The 23,699-nt window shown below is 69.5% G+C and overlaps 11 protein-coding genes across 11 annotated transcripts; 8 read left to right on the top strand and 3 right to left on the bottom strand.

Annotated features, from left to right (window-relative positions):
* Window positions 1-111: 111 nt before the first annotated feature.
* On the top strand, window positions 112-4,643 carry MICPUCDRAFT_48530 (histone deacetylase; the record flags this gene model as incomplete). The annotated part of the gene is made up of 2 exons (XM_003062519.1): window positions 112-347; window positions 607-4,643. 2 exons carry the CDS (start codon window positions 112-114, stop codon window positions 4,496-4,498), a joined length of 4,128 nt encoding a protein of 1,375 aa, XP_003062565.1. The 3' UTR covers window positions 4,499-4,643.
* A 243-nt stretch (window positions 4,644-4,886) lies between these two features.
* Window positions 4,887-6,876, top strand: MICPUCDRAFT_2829 (uncharacterized protein; the record flags this gene model as incomplete). Its single annotated transcript, XM_003062518.1, has 5 exons — window positions 4,887-4,962; window positions 5,157-5,400; window positions 5,699-6,162; window positions 6,351-6,426; window positions 6,573-6,876. Coding segments are annotated over 5 exons (1,164 nt in total), but the record flags the coding sequence as incomplete, so codon positions are not given.
* Window positions 6,877-7,446: 570 nt separating this feature from the next.
* MICPUCDRAFT_52072 (uncharacterized protein) lies at window positions 7,447-8,144 on the top strand (the record flags this gene model as incomplete). The annotated part of the gene is made up of 1 exon (XM_003062517.1): window positions 7,447-8,144. The coding sequence occupies one exon, from the start codon at window positions 7,447-7,449 to the stop codon at window positions 7,678-7,680; it is 234 nt and encodes a 77-aa protein (XP_003062563.1). The 3' UTR covers window positions 7,681-8,144.
* A 453-nt stretch (window positions 8,145-8,597) lies between these two features.
* On the top strand, window positions 8,598-10,045 carry MICPUCDRAFT_68574 (uncharacterized protein; the record flags this gene model as incomplete). The annotated part of the gene is made up of 2 exons (XM_003062516.1): window positions 8,598-9,398; window positions 9,551-10,045. The coding sequence occupies 2 exons, from the start codon at window positions 8,598-8,600 to the stop codon at window positions 10,007-10,009; spliced, it is 1,260 nt and encodes a 419-aa protein (XP_003062562.1). The 3' UTR covers window positions 10,010-10,045.
* Window positions 10,036-12,056, bottom strand: MICPUCDRAFT_52070 (cytochrome P450 superfamily protein; the record flags this gene model as incomplete). Its single annotated transcript, XM_003062288.1, has 1 exon — window positions 10,036-12,056. The coding sequence occupies exon 1, from the start codon at window positions 12,052-12,054 to the stop codon at window positions 10,036-10,038; it is 2,019 nt and encodes a 672-aa protein (XP_003062334.1). The 5' UTR covers window positions 12,055-12,056.
* Window positions 12,057-12,503: 447 nt separating this feature from the next.
* Window positions 12,504-13,959, top strand: MICPUCDRAFT_35836 (uncharacterized protein; the record flags this gene model as incomplete). Its single annotated transcript, XM_003062515.1, has 3 exons — window positions 12,504-12,779; window positions 12,975-13,486; window positions 13,541-13,959. The coding sequence occupies exons 1-3, from the start codon at window positions 12,592-12,594 to the stop codon at window positions 13,957-13,959; spliced, it is 1,119 nt and encodes a 372-aa protein (XP_003062561.1). The 5' UTR covers window positions 12,504-12,591.
* Window positions 13,960-14,151: 192 nt separating this feature from the next.
* Window positions 14,152-14,979, top strand: MICPUCDRAFT_52068 (uncharacterized protein; the record flags this gene model as incomplete). Its single annotated transcript, XM_003062514.1, has 1 exon — window positions 14,152-14,979. One exon carries the CDS (start codon window positions 14,152-14,154, stop codon window positions 14,977-14,979), a length of 828 nt encoding a protein of 275 aa, XP_003062560.1.
* A 106-nt stretch (window positions 14,980-15,085) lies between these two features.
* MICPUCDRAFT_52067 (uncharacterized protein) lies at window positions 15,086-17,049 on the bottom strand (the record flags this gene model as incomplete). Its single annotated transcript, XM_003062287.1, has 2 exons — window positions 16,741-17,049; window positions 15,086-16,648 (listed from the first exon to the last, which is right to left on the bottom strand). The coding sequence occupies exons 1-2, from the start codon at window positions 16,855-16,857 to the stop codon at window positions 15,086-15,088; spliced, it is 1,680 nt and encodes a 559-aa protein (XP_003062333.1). The 5' UTR covers window positions 16,858-17,049.
* A 146-nt stretch (window positions 17,050-17,195) lies between these two features.
* Window positions 17,196-21,030, top strand: MICPUCDRAFT_48526 (uncharacterized protein; the record flags this gene model as incomplete). The annotated part of the gene is made up of 2 exons (XM_003062513.1): window positions 17,196-20,569; window positions 20,955-21,030. The coding sequence occupies 2 exons, from the start codon at window positions 17,196-17,198 to the stop codon at window positions 21,028-21,030; spliced, it is 3,450 nt and encodes a 1,149-aa protein (XP_003062559.1).
* Window positions 21,031-21,557: 527 nt separating this feature from the next.
* MICPUCDRAFT_68566 (uncharacterized protein) lies at window positions 21,558-22,686 on the top strand (the record flags this gene model as incomplete). The annotated part of the gene is made up of 1 exon (XM_003062512.1): window positions 21,558-22,686. The coding sequence occupies exon 1, from the start codon at window positions 21,595-21,597 to the stop codon at window positions 22,684-22,686; it is 1,092 nt and encodes a 363-aa protein (XP_003062558.1). The 5' UTR covers window positions 21,558-21,594.
* Window positions 22,687-22,763: 77 nt separating this feature from the next.
* Window positions 22,764-23,312, bottom strand: MICPUCDRAFT_52063 (uncharacterized protein; the record flags this gene model as incomplete). The annotated part of the gene is made up of 1 exon (XM_003062286.1): window positions 22,764-23,312. The coding sequence occupies one exon, from the start codon at window positions 23,310-23,312 to the stop codon at window positions 22,764-22,766; it is 549 nt and encodes a 182-aa protein (XP_003062332.1).
* Window positions 23,313-23,699: the final 387 nt, after the last annotated feature.

Genomic DNA, 23,699 nt, shown 5'->3' with positions numbered 1-23,699 from the left:
GAGCGAGACTCGCGATCGTCGTTTTCCCGCCCAAGCGACGCCGCCGCAGAGACGCGCGCGCGCGAAAGGGGCACCGACGCCGCCGCCAGTCGCGGTCGTTCGCCGCGATCGATGTCCGCCCCGAAGAAGTACGCGTTCCGTCAGCGCCACACGAAGCACAACTACTCGCTCATCGGCGCGGAGCTGTCCGATGACGACGACGACGACGACGGCCCGGTCACGCCCGCGCAGCGATCCGCGGCCGCGGCGGGGCTCGACGCGAGGGCGCTGTCGCACATGGAAGAGCGCGACTTCGCGCACGTCACCAAGGGCGGCGCCGGGAAGATCGCGCAGTACCTCAGCGTCAGGTGCGCGACGTCGACGCGCGGAGGAGGGAGGCGTGGACCCCTCCTTCGATCGTCCCCGGAGGCGATCCATCCATCGTCGAAGCGTCCGCCGACTTTTTCCTCGCGATCGATCGATCGATCGATCGCGAATCGCGCGCGATCGAATCGATCGCTCTCCCCGTCATCGCTCTCCCACGCGGCGCGCACCCCGACCCCGCGCGCTCTGCTATACCCTAACCCCTCACCCAACCCCGCGACGACCACACGCAACACGACACAGAAACCACATCCTGCAGATGTGGGACGAGAACCGCGCGGCGACGCTGCCCGTCGACCGATGCCTCTCCGCGCTTCCCGCCGACGTCGCGGACCTCGCGAGGGACGCGCACGCGTGGTTGAGCAAACACGGCGGGATCAACTACGGCGCCATCCCGGGCGGGGGCGACGTCGTGGGCGTCGCGAGGGCCGTGGACGTCGCCAAGGCGGAGGCGGAGAAGGCGGAGAAGGCTGCCGCGGCGGGGACGGTGGTCGCGGAGGACGACTTGATTCTCGAAAAGACGGTTTCGTTTCTTCGCGGCGCGGACATGAACGCGACGACGGAACGGCAGGTCCGGAACGGCGTGCAAGACGCGCTGGGGATCGACCTCACGGAGAAGAAGCTCATGATACGCGGGATCGTGACGAAGTTTCTCGAGGACCCGGGGTGTTACGACGACGTCGTCGACGGTTACGCCGCGGCCGCCGCGGAAAAGGAGAGGACGCGCGGCGCGGAGCGAGCCGCGGCGCTGAAGCCGCCGCTCGACGGCAAGGTCATCGTCGTCGGCGCCGGCCCCGCCGGCCTCGCCGCCGCGCGCATGATCGCGCACCACGGCCACGACGTCGTCGTCCTCGAAGCGCGCGACAGAGTCGGCGGACGCGTGCACACGGACTCCGCGTCGCTCTCCGTCCCCGTCGACCTCGGCGCGTCCATCATCACGGGAACCGAGGCGGACCCGACGCGACGCACCGGGCTGCCGTGGCGCGGCGTGCGCGCGGACCCCTCCGCGATCGTCGCGTCGCAGCTCGGTCTTGGGCTTCATCCGCTCGGGGATCATTTGCCGCTTTACGACGGCGAGACGGGCGAGAGGGCGCTCGCGACGACGGACGAACGCGTGGAACGCGTGCGCGACGAGGTGATGGACAGAGCGCGGCTGCGCGTGGACCGCGAGGGCGCGGACGCGGTGCGCGCGATGAGCCTCGCGGAGGTGATCGCGGACGAGCTCTCGCAGCAGCTCGGGGAGGAGGAGGAGGAGGAGGAGGGGGGGGAGGGGGGCGGCGGCGGCGCCGGCGGCGCCGGCGGCGGCGCGCGGAAGAAGATCAAGCTCACCGATCACGAGCGTCGACTTCTCGGGTGGCACTGGGCGAACCTCGAGTACGGCTGCAGCGCGCCTCTGTCGAAGATCTCCATGGCGCACTGGAACCAGGACGAGACGTACGGCGGCTTCGGAGGCAAGCACGCGATGGTCAAGGGCGGGTACGGCGCCATCACGAGCGCGATGAGCGACGGGCTCGACGTCCGACTCGGCGTCGCGGTGACGTCCATCACGACGCGCGCGGACGGCGACGCGGACGGCGACGCCGGCGGCGTCGTCGTGACCACGTCGACGGGCGAGACGCACGAGGGCGCCGCGTGCGTCGTGACCATACCGCTCGGGTGCCTGAAGAACGGCGACATCGCGTTCGACCCGCCGTTGTCGGAGAAGAAGCGAACCGCGATCGAGAGGCTCGGGTTCGGGAAGCTCGACAAGGTGGTGATGGAGTTTACGGAAGCGTTCTGGGACGAGGACGTGGACTACTTCGGCGCCGCGCGCGACGACGACGACGAGGAGGAGGAGGGAGGGGAGGGGAACGAAGGCAACCCTGGCGCGACGACGACGACGACGACGACGACGACGACGACGCGCGGAAGGATGTTCATGTTCTGGAACTTGCAGAAAGCCGTCGGCGCGCCGGTGCTCACCGCGCTCGTCGCCGGCGCCGCCGCCGAACGCGCCGAGTCGGAGAGCGACGCGTCGCTCGTCTCGGGCGCGATGGAGGTCCTGCGACGCATCTCTTCCGCGGCCAAGGCGAAGAAAGCTAAGGCGGCGGAGAGTAACAGTAACGGCGGCGACGCTGGCCCGGACGCGGACTCGAACTGGAGCTCCAAGGAGGTGTCCGAGCCGATCGCGCACGTCGTGAGCCGCTGGGGCGCCGACCCCCGCGCGCGCGGCAGCTACTCGTACGTCGCCGTCGGCGCCTCCGCGGAGGATTACGACGAGCTCGGGCGACCGGAGGGACGCGTGCTCTTCGCGGGCGAGCACGCGTGCAAGGAGCACCCGGACACGGTCGGCGGCGCGATGCTGGCGGGCTGGCGCGCGGCGAGGCACGCGTTGCATCTGATGACGCGCGCGCCGGGGGAGCCGTTCGACGAGGTGTTTGACTTGCTCACGTTGGAGGAGCTCGCGGGGCCCGGGAGCGACGACGACAGCGGGAGCGACGACGACGACGACGGCAGCGACGACGAAGACGAAGACGGCGGCGAGAAGAAGAAGAAGAAGAAGAAGAAGAGAGGGAAGAAGGGACGACGCGGGTACGACGACGACGACGAGGACGGGCCCGAGGACGACGAAGCCGCGCGAGAACGCGCGCGGAAGCGACTCGAGCTCGAGGCGCGAGAACGCAAAGAAGCGTACGAGCGCGAGCAAAAAGAAGCGACGGAGGGAAAAGAAGAAGCGAAGAAGGTCCTCCGCATCGTCTGCGACGTCCCGAGCGTGCAGAGAGACGGCGGCGGCGGCGGCGGCGGCAGGCTAATCTCCGGCGACAAGATGGAGCAGCTGACGCGCGCGATGAAGGAGTTGGAAACCACGAGCGGCCGCCGCGCGTTCGTCGAGGCGATGCTCGACAAAGTTCCGTCGTCGCAGCGAGACGACTGGGCGATCCAGCGCGGCGGCATGTCGACCCTCACCGAGTGGCTCGAGCAGGTGAGCGTCAAGGATCACGGCCGCGAGCTCACGCTCCGCGCGCTGCGGCTCGTGTGCGTCTGCCCCGCGGACTTGGACGCGATTCGATCGTCGGGCGTCGCCAAGGTTTTAAAGGAGAAATTTTCGACGCACGCGAAACCCGAGGTGCGATCGCTCGCGCGTCGGTGCGCGCACAAGTGGACGCAGGCCGCGGCGAAGGCGCGAGCGGTCGAGCGCGCGGCCGCGCACGCGGAAGCCATGGGGTGGACCGAGGAAGACACCGCGCGCGTCGCGATGGAGGAGGCGGAGGAACGGAGGCTGCGTCGCCGCGCGGCGGCGGCGGCGCGCGGCGGCGGCGACGACGACGTCGACGTCCCGCTCTCCGAGAAGCGCGCGGCGCTCACCGTGGACGAGATGATTGAGCAGGCGTCCGCGCTGCCGGAGGGCGCGGCCGCCGCGGAGGCGCAGAGAGCCGCCGCGGACGCGGAGGAGGCGCTTCGGGTCGCCCAGGAGGCGGTGCGCGAGGCGGACCTTCGCGCGTCCGAGGCGGAGAAGCTCGCGTCGGAGCAGCTCGCAGACGCCTGGAACGTTCGGGGCGCCGCCGGCGTCGGCGTCGGCGTCGGCGTCGCGGGGGGGAAGAAGCAGAAGCTGCGGATGAAAAACTTCGACGACTTCGCCGCGCATAAGATTCGAAAGCGCGAGCACAAGAAGAGAGAGCAGGTGCGGCGCGAGCGCGAGGACGCGGCGGAGGCGGCGGAGGCGGCGGCGGAGGAAGCCGCCGCCGCCGCCGGCGGCGCCGGGACGGCGGCGGCGGCGGCGGATCCGACCGCGTTCGCGATCGACGCCTCCAACCCCGTCGCGGCGACGCTCGCGGCCGCGGGCGCGAAGCTCTCCGCCGCGCTCGCGTCCACTCCCGAGAAGGCGCACAAGGAACGCGTGCGGAAGCTCGTCGCGCACTACGCGCACGGGCTGTTGAAGCGACGCGTGAAGGACGCGGAGGAAAAGGGCGCGAAGAAGATGTCGCGCGACGAGTGCAAACGCGTCGAGGGCAAGGTTGCCGCGAAGGTCGTGGAGAATTCCACGAGCCTCGGGGAGCCGGGGGACGCGTTCGACGAGCGCTCGTTCTTGTCGGGGAAGCGCAAGGAGAAGATCAAGGCGCTCGTGGAGTCGTACTGCGCCGCGAAAGGGCGGTGAGACGGACGCGGGAGAGGCGGGGCGGGGCGGGGCGTCGAGAGCGAAACTTTTCATTACATTTTTTGGACGCGGCGGGCGTTCGCGACGACGACGACGACGACGCGGCGGGTTCTGTCGGTTGTTGGTAATAACGACGGCATCGCAACACGACACCACGTACACGACGCGCGATAAAAGCGCATCGATACCTCCCCGTCGTGAATCCACGAGAGGACGCCAAAGTCCGCGTCGCCCGCGTTTGATGAGTCGTCGGAGCTGTCAATCGATTTTTTATTAAGAGCGGCGCGCCGCGGGCGAGACGCGTTACTCTTCGATCTCGTCCCGTCGTCCGAGAGATCGCACACTTCTCGAGCGCCCCCGGGGGCCTTCGACGTCCGCCATGTCGGGATTCTCGGGCGCGGTCAAGCTCGGGGACCTGAACGATTTCATCAACCCCTCTCAGAACTGCGTCGTCGCGCTCACGGGTGCGCGCCGCGGCCCCTCCCTCCCTCGCGCGACCGATCGATCGAGCGAGCGAGCGAGCGAGCGAGCGCGGCTCGACGTCCTCGCGCCCCCGCCTCTGCTCGATCTGACGACCGACGCGCTCCCCACGCCGCCGCCCGTCCGTCCGCAGGCGATAAGCTCGACCTCAGCGCCGTGGACGTCGACTTCCAGGAAGCCGGCGAGGTCATCCTACAGAGACGCGGCGCGCCCCCTTCAGATCTGCCGCCGGGCGCGCCGACCATCTACGGCGACCCGAGCGCGCCCACGGTGAAGGTGTCGCTGTCCGACTGCCTCGCGTGCAGCGGCTGCGTCACGTCCGCGGAGACGGTGCTCCTCGAGGCGCAGAGCGCGGACGAGTTCCGCGCGCGCGTGCGCGCGGCGGCGATGAGCGGCGGGCGGATGGTCGTCGTCGTGTCGGTGTCGCCGCAGTCGCGCGCGTCGCTGGCGCGCGCGGCGGGGCTCGACGCGTTGGACGCGGCGAAGCGGCTGACGGGATTTTTCAAGGCGCGTCCGTCGTCTCTGACACTGGTCCCCATACGATCCCGTTCGCGAAGTGCACGCCGATCCTTAAGGACTTTTCCCGGCGCATCTCTCCGCTCATCTCTCGCTTTCAATCCCCCCCCTCGACGCCTTTCAACTTCAACTGACGCCTTTCAACTCCACCCCGACGTCGCTTCGTACGGAACGCGGCCCTCATCAGACGATGGGCGTCGCGAGAGTGCTCGACACGACCGCGTCGCGCGATTTATCTCTCCTCGAGTCGTGCGAGGAGTTCGTGTCGAGGTACCGTAACGCTAAGCACGCGGCGGTTACGAACACTCCGCCGCCGTCCCCCGCGGACGTGCTCCCCGTGCTGACGTCGGCGTGTCCCGGGTGGGTGTGCTACGCGGAGAAGACCCACGGCGGCGCCGTGTTGAACCACGTCAGCGCGGTGAAATCGCCGCAGCAGGTTATGGGCTGCATCGTGAAGAGGAAGATCGCGGCGGAGCTCGGCGTGCCCGCGTCCGCGGTGTTCCACGCGACGGTGATGCCGTGCTTCGACAAGAAGCTCGAGGCGTCGCGCGAGGATTTCGCGATGGACGACTTGGGCGAAAACGTGAGAGAGGTGGACTGCGTGTTGACGACGGGTGAGGTGGCGGAGATGATCGCCGTCGCCGCGGGGTTGGGCGCGCCGTCGTCTGGTGGCGGCGACGGCGCGGGAGCGACTTTGGATTCCGGGGAGCTCGGGAAAGGCGAGCTCGCGGCGAAAGGCGCCGCAGCGCTCGCGCTCGTGAACCCGGCGCGTTCTACACACTGGTCCCCATACGATCGCGTTCGCGTGGTGAACGCCATTCCTTAAGGACTTTGCCCGTCGTCTCTCTCCGCCCAGCTCTCGCTTTCAATCCCCGCCCGCGATGCCTTTCAACTCCACCTGACGCCTTTCAACTCCACCCCGTCGTTCGCTCGTACGGAACGACCCCGAGGCGCCTTTGGACGGCGCGCTCGCCGGCGCGGGCGGCGGCGGCGGCGGCGGCGGCGGCGGCGACGGCGACATGGACGTCGACGCGGGCGGGGAGTGGCTGTGGGGCGCGGACGCGCCCGGCGGGAACAGCGGCAGCGGCGGGTACCTCGACGCGGTGTTCCGGCACGCGGCGAAGGTTCTCCACGGCGTGGACGTTACCGGGCCGTTGAAGTACGCGACGCCGTCGTCGCGAAATTTGGATCTGAAGGAGGTCACGCTCGAGGTGGACGGCGCGGTCGTGCTGCGTTTCGCGGCCGCGTACGGGTTCAGGAACATCCAGAACATCGTCAGGAAGTGCAAGGCTGGGTCGGTCGCGACGGGGGACGCCTACGACTTCGTGGAGATCATGGCGTGCCCCAGCGGGTGCCTCAACGGCGGCGGGCAACTCCCGCCGCCGCCGCGGTTCGAGAAGGGTCTGCGGCTTCCGAAAAACTTCGACCCGAACAACCTCCCGCCCGGGTTCGAGCACCTGCACGCGAGCAACTTCATGACCGCGAGAGACCTCGTGGACAGGCTCGACGAGATCTACCGCGGCGAGGACGGATCGGGGGTGGTGGCGCCGAGGGCGCCGGGGGCGAATCCGTTCGCGGCGGTGGCGTACGGCGACGGCGGGTGGGTCGGCGGGGGCGTCGGGAGCGAGCGCGCGCGGAGGTTGTTTCACACGCGGTACCACGACCGTAAGGCGGAGGCGGAGGGCGCGAGCGGGGCGGTGAAGGCGGCGCGGGACGTGATGATAGCGAGCGATTGGTAGCGTACGTAGCGAAGGAGAGGTTGGTTGGTAATCAGATTTACTCTCATCATCTCAGATTAGCACGCACTCGAGCTCGTCGTTTCAGCAGTGCGCTCGTCGTCGCGTCGTCAGTGTCTTCCGCCCGCGCGCTCGTAGGGTCCTTCGTCCTTCTCGTCGCTCGCCGCGCGACGACGACGAGCGCGTCGCGTCGCCCGGTCCGTCTCTCGGACGTGCATGAAGGGTCTGCAGGACTTTGTCATCCGCGGCGAGGCCTTGAAGCTGCTTCGGAACGCGCTGCGCGCGGCTCGAAACGCGCCGGCGGAGTCGAGAGGTGAGATCGTGGCTGAGATCCGGAGGTCGTTCGAGGTGTCCGCGCATCACACCGATCGCGTCACGATCAAGCACCTCCTCTCGGACGGGCGGATCCGCCTGAAGATGCTCAAGGAGCTCGTCGGGCTGACCGAGTGAGGAAGGAGAGGAGAAGACGACGTCGCGTCGGTCGGATCAGAGCAGAGGAACCGAACGTGGGCACCTCCTCCCTTCGTAGAGTTATTTAGCCCATCAGACGAACGATGACGACGCGCGCGATGGCGGCGTTGACGACGCGCGCGACGCGCCGCCGCGCGACGACGACGACGACGACTTCGTTTTCGTCTTCGCTCTCGCGCGCGTTCAGCGCGTCGAGCGGCGAAGGCGGCGACGATGACGGCGGCGAAGGCGAAGGCAACGAGCGATTGCTGCGATCGCTCGCGACGCTCGGGGGCGCGTACGCGCCATTCTCGGACTGGCTCCGCGCGCGCGCGCCCGTCGCGCACCCGTCGCTCGTCGCGACGCGCGTCCCCGGCATGGGCGTCGGCCTCGCGGTCGCCTCCGACCCTCGTGCGGCGCCCGTCAAAGCCGGCGACGTCGTGTTGCGTCTGCCGCGGGACGTTTGGCATCCGGTGAGCGCGGACGCCGCCGTCGCCGCCGCGCGATCGAAAGTTCCCGCGTTCGCGGCGCACGTCGAGGACGTCGCCGCGCGGTTCGGCGCGCGCGAGCTCGCGACGCACGCGCTCTTCGCTCTGCATCTGCTGTTCGAGCTAGGCGACGATTCGTCTTCCGCGCGGCCGTATCTCGCGACGCTCCCGAGCCTTCTCGGCGGCGCGCGCGGCGAGCCGAGCGTGCCGGCGCTTTGGAGTCCCGAGCAGATCGCGACGCTGCGCGGGACGCCGACGCACGCGGCGGTGCTCAAGCGCGCGAAGTTCATCGCCGCGACGCACGCGGCGCTGTTCCCAGTGAATCCAGAAAACGGTCAGGGTCCGGCGGTTTCGTTGGAGCGGTACGCGTGGGCGACGGCGACGGTGCTCTCTCGCGCGACGCGCGGCGAGGGGACGCCATACACGCTGATGCCGTGCGCGGACCTTCTGAATCACGGCGCGGGCGCGCGCGCCAACTGCGTGCTGGGCGCGAGCCGCGCCGCCGCCCAGGGGTTCGGACGCGGTCGCGGGGAAGATGGAACGTCAACCGGCGCGTGGGAGGAGGTCGTCGTGACGTGTTCTCGGGACGTCGCTCGCGGGGAACAGCTGTTGATATCCTACGGCGACGACGCGTGTAACGATAAGCTTCTGCGTCTGTACGGGTTCGCCGTCGCGGATAACCCGAACGATCGCAGGGAGATCGTCATGGAGCTCGAGGGCGACGCGCTCGAGCGGTGGAACGCGACGGAGTTATTAGGCCCGGGGCTGAGCTACGCGAGAACCGCGGTGTTGAGAATGCGCGGCTTGCCGAGGCTCGATCCGTTCGCGGATCACGCGATCGAGATGGAGCAGATCGAGGCGATGATGCGGCAGGTCGCGGAGGACGCGAAGAGAAAGAGAGGGAAAGGGAAAGGGAAAGGGAAGTGGGTGGGCGAGGACGCGTCGGCCGCGGGGAAGCCGCCGGCGGCGCCGCCGGCGTTTCGCGACCCGGACGCGTCGGACAAACGTTCGGACGACGATGCGGAGGACCCGAGCCGCCCGGAGCGGTCGATGGACGACATCTCCGACGCGTTCGACGTAGATTTCGACGACGACGACGACGACGAGGATGAGGACGATTACGCGACGACGAAGGAAACGACAACGACGAAACCGCCGCCGAGGTGGCGTTGTTTCGTCGCGCACCCGAAGCGCCGCGTGGAGGACGCGTCGTCGAACGAAAAGATGGAGGTGCGTTCTATACACTGGTCCCCATACGACCGCGTTCGCGTGGTGGACGCCGATCCTTAAGGACTTTGTCCGGCGGTTCTCTCCGCCCACACCTCGCTTTCAATCCCCGTCCTCGACGCCTTTCAACTCCACCCCGACTTTCGCTTGTATAGAACGGCCCTCACGAAAAGATGGACTCTTCGACGGAAGCCGCGGCGACGCGCGCGGCGGCGGCGGACGCGCGCGCGACCGGACATCGCGGCGGCGCCGTCAGCGCGTCCACGCTCCTCGCCACCTTGCGCGCGCACGTGCTCCAGGGCGACGAGCCGCCGGGCGAGGACGGGGCGGAACCGAACCCGCTGCGTCCGATGTCCGAAGCGAACGAAGCCGCGGCGGTGGCGACGCTTCGACGCGCGTCGGAGGCGGCGCGCGCGGAGATGCGCGAGCTCATCGCGCGCGGCGACGACGACGACGACGACGGATCCGTGGACGCGCTCGACCCGGAGACGCGGGCGAGGGTGATGGCGCGCGTCGACGCGGACGAGGATTGGGCGCGCGCGGTGCGGACGCTGCGACGGGGGCAGGAGGATATATTGGACGCGATCGAGGCGGCGATCACGACGAGCGACTAGCTAGTAGACTGCGTGAGTATTCATTCTTATTCGCTCCTCGCGACTCCGCCTACGCCCGTCCTCGCGCGGGCCCCTCTTCGCTTCGGGATGACGTCCAGCTCGACGTTATCCGGCCGCAGCGTGATCAACGCGCGCGGCCGCGGCGGCGCGCGGCCCGGCAACGTCTTCAAATCCACCGTCGAGGCGATCATCGCGACAAGTATCGTCGCCTCCATCATCGCGAACCCGGTGCCGATGCACACCCTCGGGCCCGCGCCGAACGGGAGGTACACCCCACCTGGCCCGGTGCCTCTCAGCGCGCCCTTCGCCATCGGCGGTGCGTCGGTCATCGGTCGGTCGTCCGTCGCGCTCTCGCTCTCGCTCTCGCTCTCGCTCTCGCTCTTCTTCGGCGCGCCGCCCGGTCGAAGCCACCGCTCCGGGTCGAACGCGTCCGGGTCGTCCCACCGCCGCGCGTCCCTGTGAAGCAAATACGGCGCGATCAAGATCGTCGTGCCCTTCCGCAGGCTGTGCCCGCCGACGACGACGTCGCGCGCCGCGCACCGACCGACCATGTACGCGGGAGGGTACAGACGCATGGTCTCGAGGACCACCGCCTCGACGTATTTCATCTCGCCGACGTTTTCCGCCGTCGGCGACGCGATTTCGATTTCGTCGTCGCCGTCGCCGCCGCCGCTTCCGTCGCCCAACACCGCGCGCGCCTCCGCGGCGCACCGCTCCGCCACCTCCGGGTGCTGCGCGAGCAGCGCGCAGCACCACGATAACAATATCGCGGACGTCTCCTGCCCGGCGACCATGAGCGTCATGAGCTCGTCCCGCAGAGACGCGTCGGTCATGCCGCCGCCGTCGCCGCCGTCGCCGTCGTCCCTCGCGTCGAGCAGTCGATCGAGAAGATCGGGGCCGCGCGACGGCGTGGTGGACGAAGACCCCCCCGGCACTTCTTCTTCTTCTTCTTCTTCCTCCTCTTCCACGAATTCGTCTTCTCTGTCCTCGTCGAGCAGCTCCAATCGCTCGTACCGCGGCTTCTCTCTCTTCGCGCGTCGCTCCGCGATGAGCGCGTACACCGCGTCGTCCAACCGCGCCACCGCGGCCGCGTACCCGGCGTTCTCCGGCGTCGGCGCCCACTCCGGCACGATGAACCCACTGCTCGAGCGCTTCCCGAAGAACTCGAACGCCTCCGCGATCGCGGCGTTGATCTCCTTCGCGCGCGCGCCGCGGACGTCGGCGCCGAAGAGCGCGTCGGCGACGATCTCGAGCGTGAGGTCGTTGAAATCCGCGTACGCGTCTCGAATCGTCCGCGCGCTCCACGGCCCGCGCAGCAGCCGCTCGCCCGCGCGCGTCATCGCGGTCGCGTACGCGTCCACCGCCGCGGCTCGAAACGCGGGGTTGGATAAGCGGCGCTGCCGCGCCCACTTCTCGCCGTCGCTGACGAGGAGGCCTTCGCCCGCGAGGCTCGAGCCGGGAAAAAACGCGGTGCCCTCTTTCACGAAGAGATCCGCGCGATCGATCGCGACGTCTCTGACGACGTCCGGGTCGGACACGAGGACGACGTGCTCGCCCGCGAGGCGCAAGCCGACGACGTCGCCGTGCTCGCGCTGCGTCTTTACGATGAACGCGATCGGGTCCGCGGCGAGCTCGACCGCGGCGTCGCCGGGTGGGCCGGGGGGGAAATCCGCGGGGGTGGGCTCGAACGCGCGCGCGAAGGCGCGCGCGACGTCGCCGACGAGAGGGACGGACGCGGTCGCCGCCGCGGTCGTCTCGAGGAAGAACGCGGCGACGGACGCGATGTCCTCCGGCGTCGGTTTCGGCGCGGGAGGGGCTGTTGACGTGGACGACGACGACGACGACGACGACGACGACGACGACGTCGACGCGTCGTCGCTCGCGGTCGCTCGCGGTCGCTCGAATCGTCGCGACGACGCGACGAGATCTCGCGCGGCGACGCGACGAGATCGCGCGACCGCGGCCGTCTCCTCGCCGCGTCCTCGGCATCGAAGCGCGCGCGACGGCGCGAAGCCGCGCGACGCGGGCGCCGTGGCGGCGGACATCGCGAGGCCGCGCGCGAGCGAGTGTAGAAGTGCCACCGAAACCCTGAACCCTGAGGTCACCAAAAAGTTCGTTGAGGACATCATCAAATCTTCGGCCTCCGCACACACTCCCGATCGCGCGATACCTGACTGAACATGTTCGGCGGCATCTTCGGTGGCAACAAAGGCGACAGCAGCAGCAACCAGGGCTCTCCCAAGAAGACAACTCCCGTGGGTGCGTCCTCGGACGCGCTCCCGCGTCGCGCCCGCGCGTCGTCGCCGACGCTCCGCCGACCCTCTTTTTCCTCTTATCGAGATCCTCACGTCGTCGTCCTCCCCCCCCCACCCACCCCCCCCCCGCCACGATCCAGGGAAGTGCCCGTGGTCTGACTGCAGCTGCGGCGCCAACTGCGGCTGCGGCGCGGCGTGCAAGTGCGGCTCGAAGCGACGCTGAGGAGGGAGGAGGACGCCGCGTCGTCGTTCGATCGACCGAACGACCGCGCTCGACTAGCCGTAGTACGACGAGAGAAGAAGACCGAGACGTCGTCGTTCGTCGCGATGAGCGCGTCGTTCTCGTCTCTGGACCTCATGGAGAAGGACGCGCTCATGGCGCGCGGCGGCGATCGCGGTCGCGGCGGCGACGACATCGTCCAGAAAGCGTTCGGCGGGAGTCGCTTCCGCCAGATCCCCCGCGCGATCTTCGCGAAGCTCACGCTCCCGGTGATACTCGTCCTAGGCGTGATCTGGTACGTTGTTACTATACACTGTTCCCCATACGACCGCGTCGGCGTGGTGAACGCCGATCCTTAAGGACTTTTCCCGGCGATTCTCTCCTCCCACCCCTCGCTTTCAATCCCCGCCCTCGGCGCCTATCAACTCCTTCTGACGCCTTTCAACTCCACCCCGACGTTCGTTCGCTCGTATGGACCCTCGACCCTCAGGTACGTCTACTTCGTCGCCGTCCACGGCGTGATGCGGCCGTGGGTGCTCCACGGCGCGAACAGCACGTCGACGCACGAGTACGCGTTCACGGTCACGACGTGCATGGCGGTGGTGATGTACGCGTGCTGCGTGTTCGTGGACCCCGGGAGGGTGCCCGCGCATTATCGGCCGAACGACGGAGACGGCGGCGGACCGGGCGGATTAAACGGAGGCGGCTCGTCGTCGTCGCGTGGGAGGCTGCTCGAGCTTAAACGCAAGGGCGGGTCGCGGTTCTGTAAGAAGTGCATGACGCACAAGCCCCCGAGGGCGCACCACTGCAGGGTGTGCAACAAGTGCGTGCTGCGGATGGACCATCACTGCGTGTGGATCAACAACTGCGTCGGGCACGGAAATTACAAGGCTTTTTTTTTGTTCCTCACGTACGTCGCCGTCGCGTGTTGGCACGCGTTCGTCTGCCTCGCGTGGCACGCGTTCGAAGGGTTAGAGGACGACCACGTCGCCGCCGCGCGGAGTACTACTACATCGCGCGCGAACGTAAACGCGCACGCGAACGCCGCCGCCGAAGGCCACGGGTGGATCTTGTTGGAGGTGTCGTGCCTGACGTTGTGCGTCCCGCTCGTCGTCGCGTTGTCGTTGCTGTGGTGCTGGCACGCGTACCTAGTCGTGAACAACAAGACCACGATCGAGCACTACGAAGGCGTCCGGTCGAGGGTCGTTCCCAGGGACGACGGCGAGGGCGGCGGCGGCGGCGCCGTGAACATGCCGCCGCTGCATCCGACGGGCGGCGCTGCGGACGCGGCGCACCCGTACAGTCTGGGCGTCGTCGCGAATTTGAGGGAAATTCTCGGGCACCGCGTGTTGTGTTGGCTCGCGCCGTCGTGCGCGATTTCCGGCGACGGGCTGTCGTTCGCGAACGTCGCGGACGGGCCGCGGTATCGCAGGGAGGTGAAGAAGAAGGAGACGGAGCTGACGCTGTTGAGTTGACGACTGGACGGCGGAGAGAGGGAGGGAGGGAGGGATAGAGAGAGGCGGTTCGGTTTGTCGCGGACATGAAAGACTTGAACGCGTTTTTGTTTCGTTGAGGTCGCCCGAGAGTAGTGTAGCGCTCTTCTCGTCGACTCCTGTCATAGTATCTTGTCGCGCGCCGCCGCCGCCGCCGCCGCCGCCGCGAGCGTCATGCCCCGCGCGTCGTCCGCGCTCGTCCTCGCGCTCGTCCTCGCGCTCGCGCACGTCGCCGCCGCGCGCGCGGCGACGCTCGCGACGCGCCTCCCGCCCGCGCCGCCGCCGCCGTCACCGTCGCCCGCGTTTCCCCCGTTCCCGTCGTCGCTCCAGCCCGCGTGGCGCGCGTGCGGGTGCGCCGCCGTGGAGCTGGCGTGCAGGGACGTCCACCGCGCCGCCTCCGCGATCGACGCGTGCGCGCGCGCGTTCGTCGGACCGCGCGGGAGCTCGTGCGCGCGCCTCGACGGCGACGACGACGACGACGACGCGCGCGCCGCGTGCGTCGCGAAGCTCGAGCGACAGCGCGCGTCCGTCGACGGCGACCACGTCCGAGCCATGAGCGGCGACGTCCGCCGGGGCGTCCCCCGCGCGGGCATCGCGTCGCGTCCGTTCGGCTGGCGCGTCTTCGCCGCGCCGTGGTGCTGCGGCGAGTGCTGCTACGTCGCCGCGTGCTTCCCGTGCTACCGGACGCTGTACGACTACGTAGACGAGCGCGTGCGGTATCTCGCGGAGGTGGCGGGCGTCGCGCCGCCGGCGCCGCCGCCGATATTCGTGATCCCGGGCGGGCTCGTCTCCGTCCCAGCGCCGCTCGTGGGCGGGTTCGGCGCCGCGGCGGCGGAGGAGGCGGAGGAAAACACATCGCGGTCGGGCGCCTCCTCGAGTAACGCTCGAGTGTCTTCGGTCGCGTACGAGGACGACGCGCCGCTGAAATGGAACGACGCGTGGAGCGACGCGCTTCTGTCCGCCGCGACCGCCGCGGCGTCGGAGCGAACGCGGAGGCGCTAAAACAAACGTGCGCGTGTGCGTACCGTGCGCGTGCGTATACATCGTGTGCGCGTCGTGCTGTCACTCACTCACTCTCTCTCTCTCTCTGTCTCCGCGGTTCGGTCGATCAGTCCGGCCGTCGCATCTTGCGGTTCACGGACGGCTCCTTGTAGTCGGCGTGCGATCCAGCCTGCCTTCGCGCGCGCTCGCACGTCGGCGGCGGCGGCGACGACGGCGACGCGCTCGGCTCCTCCTCCGGGGTCGGAAGCGACGCCGCCGAGCTGAGCACCGCGGCGAACGACAGTCGTCGGTTCGTCTGCGCCGTCGCGCGCCGCGGCGGGACGTGGTGCATCAGCGACGGCGTCGCGGGGAACGCCTCCTCGAGGTCGACGTTGAACGACATCGACGCGTCGCACAGCAGCGGCGACTCAGAAGACGTCTCCTCCGGGTCCGGGGGCGTGTCCGGGAGGGATTCGCGCTCGAACGACGGCGGCGACGGCGCGTCCGCGTCCGTCCGTCCCGTCGCCTCGGTCGCCGCCTCGTGGAACAGAGGCACGGGCGGCTTCTCGAACGTCGTCGCCGCGTCGATCGACGTATCCTCGGGGGGGGGCGCGAACGCGCGGCGGCGGCGGCGGGACGTGACGTACGCGGGAGAGAACAGCGCCGACGCCGAGGGCGGCATCTCCGGCTCGGGCGGCGGCGGCGGCGGCGGCGGCGGGTCCTCCTCCTCCTCCTCCTCCAACGCCGCCGCGACCGCCGCCGCTTCCTCCGCGACGTCGTCCGTCCAGCGTGCCTCCGTCGCGGGCGTGTCCATCCGTCCGTCGCGAGGGACGACGCGCGACGGCTCCGGCGTCGCGTCTCCCCCGCGCGTCGACCGCGGCTTACTCTTCGGCTTTCGCCTTTTCGGCGACCACGGCCGACGCATCTTCGCGCGCAGGCTCGGCTCGGCGTAGCACACGGGCGTGCGTCCTCGCGTCGCGCGCGTCGCGGAGTCGAGGCCGGTCGCGGCGAACCCGCGGAAGTTCGCCGCGGCGCTCGGCACGGGGTTCGCGGCGACGGGGGTGTCGCGCGGCGGCGGCGGCGGCGGCGGCGGTGAAGGCGGCGAAGGCGAAGGCGACGGCGACCGCGACGGCGCGTCGTCCAGCTCCGTCGGCGCGTCTTCCCAGTGCTCGTCGTCCGGGTCCTCCGCCGCGGGCGAGAACCCGGTGAAGTCGTACGGCGACGGCGGCGCGGCGGCGGTCGGCGCGCGTTGGGGGGAGAGCGGCGAGCGCAGATCGATCGCGGGGTCCGCGACCGCCGCCGCCGCCGCCGCCGCGGGAGACGGCTGCGCCTTGTGCATCCGCAAGTTCCGCAGCGTCGGCGCCTCGAGCGTCTGCTGCAGCTCTTTCAGGCTCTTCGTCGCGTTGACCTGGATCCTGAGCTTCGTGACCTCGTCGTTCGCCTCGTGAAGCTTCGCCGAGGCGTAGGGTCGCGCGACGCGGGGGCGGAGACGTGAGCGAGCGCCTGAGAGCGGGTTTTTTAAAAAAAGTGCGCGTGTTTTCGCGCTCGACGTCCTCACCAGTAGGAGCGCCTTCTGGCGCGCGATCTCTTCTTTCTGCTGCCGCAACAGCGCGGTCATGATGTTCGCCTGCTTCACCGCGTTCGTCGCGATGTCCGCGCGTCGTTTCGCCGACGCGAGCTCTTGACGCAGCTGCGTAGGGAGGAGGGCGTGAGGCGCGCGCGCGAGCGGAAAAAAAAGTCGACGAAGCGTTCGACCGACGCGGTTCGAAGGACGCCGCGCACCTTCGCGTTGTGACGCGCGAGCTCCTGATTGGCGTGCACGAACCGCTTCATGACGGACGGCGCGGGCGGCTTCTCCGCGTTCGCGCCGTCCGTCGCTGCCTTCCCTCGCGCCGCCATGCCGCTCAGAACACGGTCTTTCGCGCGAGGTATATTAAAAAAATTCCCCACCCGCGGCAAAGCGTCTCCTCAGTCCACGTCCAACCGTCGCGGTCGCGCAGCAGCTTGACGTTCTTCGCGGCGAAGAGGAAGAACTTGACGACGCGGCGCATGAAACGCACGCGCGGGCGCGTCGTGCGACGGGGAAGCGCGCGCTCGGCGGTGTGCGAGACCGACGCGCGCGACAACTTATTCAAACGCGAGCGCGCGAGGAGTGAAAAAAGCGACAGCTGTCGCTGTCGAGCGGAGTTCGGCGCAGTCGTCGCGCGCGCGCGCGAAGAGCGGCGCACGCGAGGACGATGCATCCGCTTTACGCGGACGGCGGCGGCGGCTACGACACCGGCGGGAGGCTCCTCCCCGTCCTCGAGCCCTCGCACGACGCGTCGTTCGCGCCGCTCGCGCACGCGCTCGGGCGCGACGGGACGGAGAACGCGAAGAGCGCCACCGCGGTGGTCGACGGCCTGGACGCGTGCGGGATCGAGGCCGCGCGCGTCCTCGCGCGCAGCGGCCTCATGTCGCTCGTCCTCGTGGACGACGCGCGCGTGGAGCAGCGCGATCTGGACGCGTGCTCGCTCTTCACGACCGAGGACGTCGTCCGCGGGCGCTCGCGCGCGGAAGCGCTCGCGCGATGCGTCAACGACGCGACGTCGAATCTGAAGACGCCACACACGAAGGTGAGATCCGTGGCGGAGGCGGACGTCGCGGAGCTGATGAAGCAGGAGGAGTCTGAGGGCGGGTTCGTGGACGTCGTCTTGAGCACGAGGAAGGACATCGACGCGCAGAAGGAGCTCAACCGGAAGTGCGCGGAGTGCGACGTCGAGAGACCGCAGCTCGAGGGCCAGGATACTTACCTGATACTTCCACGAAGGAACGTCGACCACGTCTTCGCGTGCGCGCTCGGCTGCTTCGCGTTCGCGTTCGTCGACGCCGGCGAGCGCCACGACATGAAATCGAAGCGAACGCCGACGTCGAGCTATGAGAACGATAGATGCTTCAAAGTCGCGGACGACAGGGTCGTCATCCCCCCCGTCGCGATGGTCGAGAGCGTCGTCCCGGACGCGGACGAACGGCGCGCCGATCGCGGCGGCCGAGGGTGCGCGGCGACGGTGTGCGACGCCGCCGCGCACGGGCTCAGCGCGGGCGACCGCGTCGAGTTCACCGGCGTCGGAGGCTTCGAGATGAGGTCGACGAAGAGGTCGACGGTGACCGAGGTCGTGAACCCGCACGCGTTTAAGGTTGACCTGGAGCACAAGTACGCGCTGAGCGGGGTTTACACGAGCGGGGTTTACACGAGCGGGGTGAGCGCGCTGGGCGGGTGGGTGGAGCAGATGCCGAGGGAACGGGACGTGCGCTTCGACGCGCTCGAAGAGACGCTGAAGCGCGCGAGACGCATCGCGGAAGACATCGACGCCGAGGTTGACTTCGACTTCGGCGTCGTGCAATCTGGGGGGCACGCGACGCTGAAGTTCGCGGGGGAAGTGGACGTCGCGCACGCGCTCGTGGCGGAGCTCGAGGCGCTGTTGACGACGACGCGTCCGAGTTCGAGTTCGAGTCCGACGCCGATCGTCGTCGACCCGCGTAATCCCGGCGCGAGCGAAGCCGTGGCGCTCCTTCGTCGCGGCGCGAAGTGCGAGGTTCTCCCCGTGTGCAAAGTCGCCGGCGCGATGGCCGCGTGCGAGGCGCTGAAGCTCATCACGGAGAGGCACGTCCCCGCGAAGCAGTGGCTCGTGTACGACGCCGCGGAGCTGATGCTCGACGGCGGCGGCGGCGGCGCCGACGGGTCGACAGACCGATCGAAGCCGGCGGCGTCCGTCGGCGAGTTGATCGGCGCGAAGACCGTGGACGCCGCGAACGCGCTGCGCGTCGTCGTCGCCGGGTCCGGCGACGTCGCGAGAGAGATTCGGAGCCACGGCGTGGGCGACGTGACGACGTTGGAGGAACGCGAGGAGGGCGCCGGCGACGTCGGCGGGCGGTGGCGCGAGGACGACGTCCCGCGCGACGCCGACGTCCTCGTGACCGCGCTGGACGACCTGTCCTCGCGCAGGGCGTTCGACGACCTCTCCGTGCGGCGAGGCGTCGCAATGATCGACCCGGGTGCCGATGGGTGCCGTCTGAGTTGCCATGTGGCGATCCCTCACGTCACGGCGCCGTGGTCGCACGGGCCGCGCGACGCCCCGGACTGGGAGCCGCCGTCGTGCGTGCTCGGTAACTTTCCGCACGTGTTCGCGCACTGCGGGAAGTGGGCGAGGGATCGGTACGCGGAAATTTTCGTCGCGCCGTTCCGCGCGGCGAGGGCGTACTTGGACTCGAGCGCCGCCGGAGACGGCTTCGACGACGACGTCGCCGCGGCGGTGGCCACGGAGAGAATGAAGGACCCGAAGGCGAAGCTGACGGAACTGGCGACGATCCGGGACGTGCTCCTCGCGGACGCGCCGAAGACCGTCGGCGACTGCGTGCGGTGGGCGGCGCGTCTGTTCAAACGTCTGTTCGAGGACGGACCGAACGAGATGCTTCGCTCGTTCCCGGTGGATCAGAAAACGGCCGCGGGGGCGCCGTTTTGGAGCGGTACGAAACGCGCCCCGAAACCGATAAAGTACGGCGGGTCCAACTTCCACACCCGGCATTACGCCTCGTTCGTCGTCGCCGCCGCTCGAGCGCGGATGCTCGCGTACGGGCTGAAACCGAAAAAGGAAGGCGACGAGAACGCGGAGACGCTGCGCGAGATGGACGCGATGCGGACGGAGCTGGCGAAGCTGACGCAAGCGCCGGCATCGGCGACCGACGACGCCGCGGGCGCCGCGAATAAGAAACGAAAGCGCGAGGACGACGACGACGACGAGGACGCCGCCGCGCGCGCAGCCTTCGACGCCATCGCCGCTGAGTTGTCGTCGAAACGCGTCCAGATATCGTCGCTGCGCGAGCCCATCGCGGCGTACCTCGCGACGTCCGCCGCGTTCGCGCCTCGCGACCCGATCCACGCGGGTTTCGTCGCCGCCGCGGCGCTGTCCCGCGCGAGGGTGTACTCCATACATCTCGGCAGGTTGGAGGAGTATTACGACGTCGTGTCTGTCGCCGCGGACGCGAAGCCGGGGATGCCCGGGGTGAACGCGCTCCTCGCGGCGCTCGTCGCGGTCGAGACGTACAAGCTCGGGGCGCTGAAAGCGAGGGACGCGGCGAAACCCGCGCCGACGCCGGCGCCGGCGCCGGCGTTTCGTAACACGTACGCGTCTGTCGGCGCGAACGTCCACGTCTCCGCGGCGGCGACCGCGCTGCCCTGCACGACGGTCGCGACGAAGACCGGCACGTTTCGCTGGTCCGTGTGGGACGTGATAGACCTCGGCGAGTGCGGGGTCGCGAAAGGCGCCGGCGACGCGTTGACTTTAAAACGCGTCATCGACGCGTTTAAAGAAAAGTTCGGGCTCGAAGTCGGCGCGGTCTCCATCGGTCCTTCGCTTCTGTACGCGGACTTCATGAACCCGGCGAAGACGAAAGACAAGCTCGAGCGGCCACTCGTGGACGTGTTGACCGAGATCGGCAAGATGCCGCCCGCGGAGGAGGGCGGCGGCGGCGAAGGGGCGGCTGCGGTCGCCGCGGTACAGCTGTCGATCGGCGCGTGCGACGAGAACGACGACGACGTGGAGGGCGTGCCGGACGTCCGCGTGCTCGTGAGAAGGTGAGCGGGCGAGTGTGGGTGGTGGTGTAGCGTGCACGAAGACGCGCGCGCGTACAAGTAGTTTAGTTATTGCGGGCGTTGAAAAGGAGAACGGAGGCACAGACGCGGCGACGTCCACGTTGAGTAAGGTTACGTGTACAGCACGCACGCTGACGACGCGCGCTCACCGCCGCCGCACGTGCTGCAGCACCGCGTTCCTCTCGTACGTCCTCGCCAGACCCACGCCGTCGTCATCCGTCTCTCCCACTTCGCCGATGCCGGCCGCTTGTGAGCCGCCGACGCCGACGCCGCCGCCGCCGACGCCGCCGTCGCCGGCGTCCTCGTCCTGGTCCTCGTCCCAGTCTAGCGGCTTCTCCTCCTCGTCGTCGTCGTCGTGCTTCCACAGGTCCGTGAGGAACTCGCCGTTGAGCCTCCCAGCGCGCTCCTTCGCCGCGGCCGCCGCGGCGGCGAACCCGCCGTGACTCTGCCGCGACGCCGACGCCATCGGATCCGGCACCACGCTCGACGACGCGCCGTTCGACCCGCGGCCGTTCGACCCGATGCCGTTCGACCCGCCGTTCGACCCGCCCGCATCGTACGCCTTCCCCGCGCCGCCGCCGCCGCCGTCGTTCTTAAACGCGTCCATCCTCGCCTTGTCCACCGCGTCGCGCCGCGTCCCGACGCCGTCGCGCCCGTACGTCGACGGCGACACCCTCGCGTCCGTGTACTGGCGCTCGACCCTGAGCACCACGGGGACGACGAGGAGGAAGAACAGGACGATGCATATCACGTGCTTCTTGCTGAGGACGGACACGAGCTCTTCGCCGTTCGGGTACCGCGCGTTCTGCGGCGGGAACCGGTTCCCGGGGAGGCCGAACTTCGGAGACGCCGGCATCGCGGCGGCGGGTGGTTCGCGCGCGCGGTGTAAATGAGCTGACGATGATTCGAATCTGACGATATTTTCTTCACGCGATCTGGACGATCCGCGCGCCACAACGACGACGCCAGGTCGACTGCGCGTTCCGACGAGGGTCCGAGCGACGACGATGCGCGGCGTCATCGCGATCGCCGCGCGTCGCGTCCTCTTCGTCCTCGTCCTCGCCCTCGTCGCGTCCTCCTCGCCGCGCACGCTCGTCGACGCGGCCTCGTCGTCGTCGTCGTCCGCGGCCTCATCGACGACCTCGACGAGAGGCCTGACCGACGCGTCGCCGCTCGCGACGCGCGACGGGATCCCCGACGCGTCACTGTGCGAGCACGGCGACGCGGGCCACCGCCGAGCGACGACGATGGGCGACGCGCACTTGAAGCAGAGGAAGCCGCTCCTCGCGGAGGCGTGCTACCTCGGCGCGCTGCGCTACAAGTCCGACTTCCCGATGGCGCTCTACGGCCTCGGCGAGGCGCACGTCATGGCCGACCGCGACGCGCTCGCCGCGGAGGCGTACGCGCTCGCCATCGACGCGTGGCCGCAGTACGTCGACGCGCGGATCGCGCTCGGGGAGCTTAAAGCGCGCGGCGGCGACGCGATCGCCGCGGAGGCGGCGTTCCGCGGCGCCGTCGCGATCGCGCCGACGGACGCGCTCGCGTGGGAGGCGCTCGGGAAGCATCTGCTGTCGATCGGCGCGCGCGACCGCGCGCACGACGCGTACGAGCGCGCCAGCGCGTCCGTCCCGGGAGGCAGAGAGAACGTCGGATTGCTGTTCGGGCGCGCGCGCGTCGCCGCCGCGAAGAGGGAATGGCGCGCGTGCGTCGAGTCGGCGGCGGCGGCGTCGGCGCGCGCGGGCGGCGCGTTCGCGGACGCGGCGTTTCTGTCGGGCGAGTGCGAGGCGCGTCTCGGGTGCGCCGAGGCGAGCCGCGCGGAGAAGACGGAGGAGGAGATCGCGGATGGCGAGCGGCGCGTCGCGAGCGGGCTGAGGCGGATGAAGGACGCGATCGCGATGGATGATGATGAGCCGGGAGATGGCGAGGAGGCCGAGGCACGGAGGGTAACGTACGCGACGCTGTTGGAAGAGTGCGCGAAGCGCGACGACGCGATCGACGCGGTGAACGACGCGCTGAGGGCGCACCCGGACAGCGAGGCGCTGAGAGCGCTGCGCGCGAGCTTGAACGCGAAGAGGAAGCGGGAAGCCGGCGAGTTGTGATGAGGTGTTGCGATTCGTTCGATACGTCGTTCCAATTTCGCGTCGACGTCCGCCTCGCGTCGTCTCGTCTCGTCTCGTCACTCCCCCCCCCTGAGCGCTTCCTTGACCTCCGCGCTCGCGGTCGCTTCGAACTGCAGCGCCATCATCTGGCTCATCGCGTCCACGCCGCCGGTCCCGGCGCCGCCGTCGCGCTGCTCCACCTCGAACGCCGCGCCCTCCTCCCCCAGCGCGATCGTCGCGCCTTCCGGAACCGCGTAGGACACGCCCGGAAACAGCCGGCTCCCTCCCAAGAACGTCCCCTCGCTCTTCGCGACGGAGGTGACGAAGACGCGCCCTTGTCTCACCTCGAGCTTGGCGTGCTCGACCTCGACGCCGTCGAATCCCGGGACGAGCGCGCTGCCGACGACGACGCCGGGGGCGTGCTCGGAGGATTTTCCCGACACCGTGACTCGGAGGGTCCCGGGCGGCGACGACGACGACGACGACGACGACGCGGCGGCGGAGACGACGACGACGACGACGCGCGCGGCGGCGGCGCGCGGCGCGGCGCGGCGGCGCGACGAGACGCGCGCGCGGAAACCCGCCCACGGGGCGAGACGCGCGCGCGCCGACGACGGCGTCGACATCATCGCGGCGCGGCGCGAGTGACGGACGGGCGCGGCGAGTGATCGTGATCATAAATAAATTAATTAACCAGTGCGCCGCTCCATCCGTCATCACCGACGATCGTATCGATCGTCTCTATCTCTGCGCGCGTACGGCCTATCGTCCCTCGGGCCCCCTCTCCCGCGGTCGCCGCGATCGGGCCCGCCGCGGCCGCGATCCCTCGAGTCGTCCCGCCCTCTCCCGCCGCCCCCCGACGACGCGTGCGAAAACTTGCACCTGTCCCCGAACCGACACTTCCCCGTCTTCTGGAACCCGTGGCAGACGTCCGCGCGGTCGTTACCCCCCCTCCCGCCGCCGCCGTGATTGAGCGACTTGGGCGAATACCGACCGTCCGCGGCGTCCTCGCA

This window comes from Micromonas pusilla, assembly GCF_000151265.4.
Source record: "Micromonas pusilla CCMP1545 genomic scaffold MICPUCscaffold_12, whole genome shotgun sequence".
NCBI classification, from domain to species: domain Eukaryota; kingdom Viridiplantae; phylum Chlorophyta; class Mamiellophyceae; order Mamiellales; family Mamiellaceae; genus Micromonas; species Micromonas pusilla.
Note: the sequence above shows the minus strand (reverse complement) of the source record. Positions and strands in the feature narration are given on the sequence as shown.